The sequence below is a fragment of the Phoca vitulina genome, unplaced genomic scaffold (assembly GCF_004348235.1).
Source record: "Phoca vitulina isolate PV1807 unplaced genomic scaffold, GSC_HSeal_1.0 scaffold97, whole genome shotgun sequence".
Taxonomy (NCBI): Eukaryota; Metazoa; Chordata; class Mammalia; order Carnivora; family Phocidae; genus Phoca; species Phoca vitulina.
The window spans coordinates 2535648-2543003 of NW_022589800.1; the positions used below are offsets into that span (position 1 = coordinate 2535648).

Below are 7356 nucleotides of genomic sequence, written 5' to 3' on the forward strand. Positions count from 1 at the left end.
TGCATGAACACGAGAGGGCAGGTGAGGCCAGGTGAGGCCAGGTGAGGGCCTGGGGTGGAGGTGGTACCACCTGCTATGCATCTGGGCAGGTGGAGTTGCTGGAAGCCAAGGTGTAGGCAGAGGAGTGTTTGGTGGGGAGGGAGCATGCTGAGGGCCCTGCGGCAGGGCCACCTGTGCTACTGCATGGCAGACAATGGCCATGGCCTGGCCTGCAGCAGGAGAGGGGGACAGGGGGACAGCGGGGGCGGGACAGGGGGACAGTGGGGCGGCGGGACAGGGGGACAGCAGGACAGGGGACAGCGGAATGGTGGGATGGTGGGACAGCAGGACAGTGGGGTGGTGGGACAGCGGGACAGCAGGACAGGGGGACAGTGGGACGGCAGGACAGGGGACAGCGGGACAGTGGGACAGGGGACAGCGGGACAGGGGGACAGGGGGATAGCAGGATGGTGGGATGCGACAGCGGGATGGCAGGACAGGGGACAGCGGGACAGCGGGACAGCGGGACGGCAGGACAGGGGACAGCGGGACGGTGGGACAGTGGGACGGCAGGACGGGAGCAGCAGGATGACGGGATAGTGGGACGGCGGGACAGGGGACAGTGGGGTGGCAGGACAGGGGACAGCGGGACGGCGGGACAGGGGACAGCGGGACAGCAGGACAGCGGGATGGCGGAACAGGGGACAGCGGGACGGTGGGACAGGGGACAGCGGGATGGCGGGAGCGCTCTGCCGCTTATTCATCGCATGCTCTCGGTAGGTCAGTTCATCTGTGACCCAGCGTTTCCTGGAAGAGGGAGTGCGGAGCCTTGTAGCAGCGTGGCAGAGCTCTGGGGGTGATGAAGGGAGAGACCCACCCAGCAGCCGGCTGCCTGGAGGTGTCCAGCGCCTAGCAGCCGAGGTCGCGCTGCCGTCCACCCGCACGGGGTGGAGCAGGGGCAGACGCTGACCCCAGCGTGCCTGGGGTCCCATTCCTGCTGCGCCGCTTCCAGGCTGGGTTACCCTGGGCGGGTCACTTGACTGCTCTGTGCTTTCAGGCTCCTCGTGTGTGAAATGGGGATACTAACGCACCCACATTACAGATCCCGTCACAGCACTGCTCCCCAGGGCTCTGCGGGACTCCCCCTAGGCCTGTTCGGAGCAGGGCCTGTACTTGGTAAACTTCCTGAAAGTCCTCCCGGTCCAGAGACTTTTGGGCACCAGAGGGGTTCTTCTGGGACTGAGCACAGCAGCCCGGCTTCAGGCCTGGTGTTCGGGAAGCGATGGTAAGTGCTGGGGGCTCTTCCTGCCCCTCCTGCTATTGCTGCTCGTGGCTCTCCTTGGGCTGGGGGCGCCTCTGGCTGGGGGCAGCTCCCCGCAGACGGACACCACGATTCTTTAGCTATTGTTCGCTGAGCAGAACAGAAGGTGCTGCAGGGAGAGCTTATGACGGTCGCGTCGCGGACCGGGAGAGCAGAGCTCTGGGAGATGGCGCCCCTGTGACCACTGAGAGGGCGGAGCCCAGGGGAGTCCCCGTAGCCCCATGCCCGCCGTACCCGCTGGGACAGGGGAGGCGCAGCTGGGGTCTCCCAGGAGCCCTGCTCTCTGCCCGACCCAGGACCCAGCCTGCAGCCCCGCCCCTGGGGCTCAGCCTGCACAAGCACATGGGGCCGAGGACTCTGCTTGGAGACGCCGTGGGACGCTGTCGCCACCTCACACCAGTAGTATCCCGAGTCCTCCTTCCCTGTGGCCGAGATCCGAAACTCTGAGGAGCTCCCGTCTCATCTCAGGGTGTGGTCATCCCTGAAGGAGGAGTAGCAAAGCTGCGTCCCGGACCTGTCCCAGGGGAGCTGGATGTCACAGGACAGGGTCACTGAGGTCCCCTCGGTGGGCTGCAAGGGCCTGACGGTCAGCGTGGGTGCTGGAAACAGCTCTGGAGGGGGAGAGGGAACAGACCAGCCGTCGTGCAGTGTGCAGGTCCTGCGGGGAGGTGCCCTGTCTTCTCAGCCCCAGCGAGCAGGACTCACAGAGCCAGACCCAGGGACACACAGCCACCCACCATCGCTCCCTCCCTGGGTGTGTCCCCCACACAGGCCCTTGAACGGCGAAGCCTCACCCTGGACAGTGAGCCACACAGATCTCGTTTTCCCTGTCCTGATTCTACAGAAGGACAGCTCGTGGACCTCACAGGAAGAGAAGCCACCGACCCTGGGCCTTGCGTTTGAAATGGTGTAGCTTGAGGGGCCGTAGGAAGGGGCTAGCAGAGACCCGGCCTCGTAGTTCGTCACTTTCCCTACCACGTCATTGCTTTCCCCAGAGCGCCTCACAACCGCCTCGTCTCCTTCACAGACGTAGCGGGCATGTCAGTGCTCGGCCAGTCTGCAAAAGATGCAGACACTGCAGTGTCAGCCCTGCCCCCACCCAGTCCAGCACCCTGACTCCCGCTCGCGTGGGGGAGGGCTGACGCACGCACACGCACCGCTGTGCGGCACAGGTCCCTGGGAACCCTTCCTGACATCTCGTGCCTTCCATACCTCCTGTTAATGTTATGTCTGTTTAAAAAGTTTCAGTCCCATTTCTGGACCAAATGTGGATTTTTAAGTGACACTTATATCTCTGTATCCATTCAAGGTGACCTCCTGTCCCTGTGGCAGCCAGGATCAACTTTGTCTGCATCTCTCATTCCTTGGAGGCTCAGCCCAGTGGCTACAATTCAAACACCTTCCTATTGTCTTCTCCCTGATGTAACCATCCATCAGCTGGGACAGTAGCCCCGGGGCTGCAGAATCAGTACCTGGAATGAGCCCTTCCCGAATGCCTTTTCCAGAGGCTTCTGAGAACCCTTTGCTGGATGGACCCTGTAAGAAGGGGTGGGCTCCTCTGCTTGTTCAGGTCCTTGCCTCCCCTTGGAGGACAGTGGTCCTCAGAGCTAAGGGCAGCTTGGTGTGTGGATCTGCCCCAGCAGGGGAAGGAAACCACTAGGCTGCAGGGGCTGGAGGTTCCAAGCTGGAAGTTTGCAGAGGAAAGAGAGCCAGCCCTATACGCTATGACCCAGCTCTGAGCCTAGGGCTTTCGGGGGGGGTTTTTTTCAGCTGACAACTGAGCTAGAAATTCAGTTTCAAATATCAATTTAGAATTGTGGTGCATTGGGCTGAATTGCAGAGATGTTTGCCATTCTGATAAAGTCTAATCCCAGGACTGCGTTGGACCATTCATTCCCCTTCAGTGTAAAGAGAGGCAGAGCTGGACATGGAGGAACGGGATGGAGAAAGGGGGGAGGCCAGAAGTGTTTGTTTTGTCTGTGGGCTCTGCCCTGTAGCCCTGAGTTTACGGTAGAGGGAAGGCGCTCTAGCTCTCGGGGAACTGCCTCAGAAGGCAGACCACCCTCACCTGGGCTCTAGCTCCAGTCTCCAAAGTGGGATCCATAAAGAGGTGGGACTTCCATATTCTATGAAACATTTTCTCATCTTTTGATTTTTTTGTTTTTGTACATATTTTGCAATGCTCACAGTATTTCTCTCCAGGGCTCTCTATCTATATAACATGTTGGATGTGCATGCTCAGAATTTTTGTTCTTAATAAGCTCAGAGACCACTGCTCCCTCCAGACCGCTCGGTCTCACCGGTGGACCAGGAGGCGGGCATGGCGGTGGGTCAGAAACACTGACAAAAAGAGACACATCTTAAGCCTTCCTGGAGGCCAAAAGTTTCCTTCCTCCACATGGAGATTGGGCAAGATTTTCAGTGAAGATGAGATGAAATCAGTTTGATTAAAGAATGTTTGAGAAAGAAGACTCACGTGACCGAGGTGGTGGTAACGACAGGGCTAGAGATAAGTAAGAGATGACTCTGGACCTTACTGAGTTTGGAACCAGGGTCTGGCTGGGAGATACTCGGGAGAGTGGCCTTAACTTTGACATTTGACTGACAGACCCTCTCCCCAGAACAAGGAACAATCTGCATTCGCGCACATCTCCTCAGGTCCTGCCGAAGCTCGTCCGAAGGACCCTCGGGCTGAAAATCACAGCAGATGCGATACAGTGTGCGTCGTCAGATCTAAAAATATCAGCTATGTAAGGATGCCCCCCACCCCCCACCCCTTGTAGGAGGGTGAATACCTCCTTGAAGGAGGAGGTAAAGAGAAAATGTAACTTTCCAGTCTAATAATATAAGACAAGTTAGGCGTGGAAATGTTCAGGGGACGGCCCTGTTTTAGGCAGAGCATCTCCCCAGCATCCAGTTGCCTCTCTGTGGTAAATGTGTTTCCCATCATGGCGTCTGGTGCTGCTGGGGGTCCGGAACCAGGAGAACGTGGAGAATGTTTACTCAGCAGTAACTGCGTATGGTCTGCTTTCCCTTCCTGGGTAACTGCTTTCTGGTCCCAGGGCTCAGCAGCAAGGAGAAAAGAATTCATGGCCTTGACAGGGTCCGGGGGTTTAGCCCATCAGGCAGGCAGGTAGCAGTGCAGGGATGAAGGGACACCAGAGCATTCCTGCCTGGTGGGGACCGGCCTCCCCCTCGCCCCACCCCAGTCCTGGCCCCGGTCCCCACAGCCCCAGCGGCACCTGCCTCGCCAGCAGAGAGGGCTTCCCAGAGACGGAAAAGAACAAAGACAGGGGAACTCACCAGCCTGGGCATCCACAGCAACTGCAGGGGAAGAGGCAGAGATCACCACCCGGCCAGGGGCTGCACGCTTTCTGAAAACGTAACCTCCACCCTCTCCCCAACTGGTCTCTCTGCCCCCTTTCCCTCTGTGTCTTCTTCCCTCGACCCCCCACTTCTCGTCCCTTCCGTCCTCCTCCCCTCATTCTGTCTATTCCTTTCTCCCTCCAGCTTGGCTTGCTTCCTTCTTTCCCTCACTCACAAACAACCTCTCGTAGAATCAAGGGCTCAAGACCCAAATGGTTCATAAACATAGTCCTTCCCTGTTACCAGAGCTGATTATTGTGCAGGCAAATTCCCAAGAAGTTTCACACTGTATTTGCCCCTCTCACACCTTCTCCTTTTAAGACTGACTCTTTTGTTTGAGACAGATCGAGTGCCCACTGGCAACACAGAAGTCAGGAAGGGCCTGAAAGGAAACGAGGTGTCTGCTCGCATCTCGTGCACGCTGTTTCTCCCTCCTTCCTTATTCTCGATCCAGCGCTGTGTTTGCATCTGTGTGCGAGGGTCAGACTTATCAGCAGAAGCTGTGGTCTCATCTACAGTTGGCGGGACTTGAAGCCACTCCAAAGTGTAAGTCGAGGAAGGAACGACATCAGCCCCAGATGTGCTGGCTTGGTGTGGGAGTGGGGCTGGGACAGAGTAGGATTTCGGTGGCCTGGAAATAGAATTTACCCTAACAGAACATTCCTTTGATCTCATTTTAAGAAGTGTTCCAATTTTCCGAGAGATCAAAGCAGAAATGGATGTTTTAAAGAGAGCAAAGGGCATCAGTATTTGCAAAAGAGATGCATAGTCCTTTGTTTTCCCGGGACCTGCTCTGCTCAGTACTGATCTGCATGACGCATACTGGTCCTGAGTTAGAAGCCAGGGCCTATCCCTACTCATCCCATTGGAGAGATGTTGTGCTCAAGAGCAAGCTCTTGGATGCCCGGGCACAGTGGTTCCGCCTCAGCTTCACCCAAGTCCTGCTCCAGCATCCTACTCACTGAGGACCAGAAGCAATGGCCACAGCAGCATGAGATTGGAGGTGAGGCGTTATCCCAATGACGGTAAGGGGGCAGCTCAGGGGCAGTTCGGTCCTAGAGCAGAGTCTATCCCCTTGCGACTGTGAGGCTGGATTAGGCACTGTGGTTCAGCAGGGATTTTATAGAAAAATGAAAAAAAAAAGTAGGAAAGCTCTCTGTGTGGCAGTCAGCATTGTCCCCACCCTTAGCCCCATGGGTGCAGAGAATATAAATGTTCTTCTTCACAGAGTTGCTCAGATGTTATGTGTATTGATCAGAAATGCTCCTTGAAATGTAAGATGTCTTCACCTTATGGCTAGGGCACCCTAGGGAGCCTTTCTTTCTTTCTTTCTTTCTTTCTTTCTTTCTTTCTTTCTTTCTTTCTTTCTTTCTTTCTCCCTTTCTTTCTTTATCTTTCATTATTTTATTATGTTCAGTTAGCCAGCATATAGTACATCATAAGTTTTTTTTTAATTTTTTTAAAATTATTTATTTATTTATTTTATTATGTTATGTTAATCACCATACAGTACATCATTAGTTTTTGATGTAGTGTTCCATGATTCATTGTTTGCATATAATGCCCAGTGCTTCATGCACTTAATACCCATCACCAGGCTCACCCATCCCCCCACCCCCCTCCCCTCTGAAACCCTCAGTTTGTTTCCCGTAGTCCATAGTCTTTCATGGTTCATCTCCCCCTCTGACTTCCCCCCCTTCATTTTTCCCTTCCTTCTCCTAATGTCCTCTATGCTATTCCTCATGTTCCACATATAAGTGAAACCATATGACACTTGTCTTTCTCTGCTTGACTTATTTCACTTAGCATAATCTCCTCCAGTCCCATCCATGTTGATGTAAAAGTTGGGTATTCATTCTTTCTGATGGCTGAGTAATATTCCATTGTATATATGGACCACATCTTCTTTATCCATTCATCTGTTGAAGGGCATCTCAGCTCCTTCCACAGTTTGGCTATTGTGGACATTGCTGCAAATCAATCAATGTGATAGAACACATTAATAAAGAAGATACAAGAACCATATAATCCTCTCAATTGATGGAGAAAAAGCATTCGACAAAATACAGCATCCTTTCCTGATTACGCTCTTCAGAGTGTAGGGATAGAAGGAACATTCCTCAATTTCATAAAATCCATCTATGAAAAGCCCACGGTAAATATCATTCTCAATGGGGAAAAACTGAGAACCTTTCCCTTAAGATCAGGAACACAACAACGATGCCCACTCTCACCACCTTCCAAAGGTAGCTCTTTTGATTATTCAACATAGGACTAGAAGTCCTAGCATCAGCAATCAGACAACAAAAAGAAATAAAAGGTATTCAAATAGGTAAGGAAGAAGTCAAATTCTCTCTCTTTGCAGATGACATGATATTTTATGTGGAAAACCCAAAAGAATCCACCTCCAAATTACTAGAACTTATACAGCAATTCAGTAACATGGCAGGATACAAAATCAATGCACAGAAATCAGTCCTTTCCTATACACTAACAGTGTAACTGTAGAAAGAGCAATTCCATTTACAATAGCACCAAAAACCATAAGATACCTTGGAATAAACCTAACCAACCAGAGGTAAAGGATCTATGAGAACACTTATGAGAGAAATTGAAGAAGACACAAAAAGATGGAAAAACATTCCATGCTCATGGATCAGAAGAATAAACATTGTTAAAGTATCTATGCT

At 53.1% G+C, this 7356-nt stretch overlaps 1 protein-coding gene across 1 annotated transcript in view; it reads right to left on the reverse strand.

Moving 5' to 3' along the window:
- The window catches only part of LOC116627468 (Fc receptor-like protein 2), a 16428-nt gene extending 12806 nt beyond the window's left edge, over window positions 1–3622 (reverse strand). The window contains exon 1 of the mRNA XM_032397230.1: window positions 3601–3622. Within this exon, the coding sequence (XP_032253121.1) occupies window positions 3601–3622 (22 nt within the window). The remainder of the gene's footprint in view (window positions 1–3600) is intronic.
- Window positions 3623–7356: the final 3734 nt, after the last annotated feature.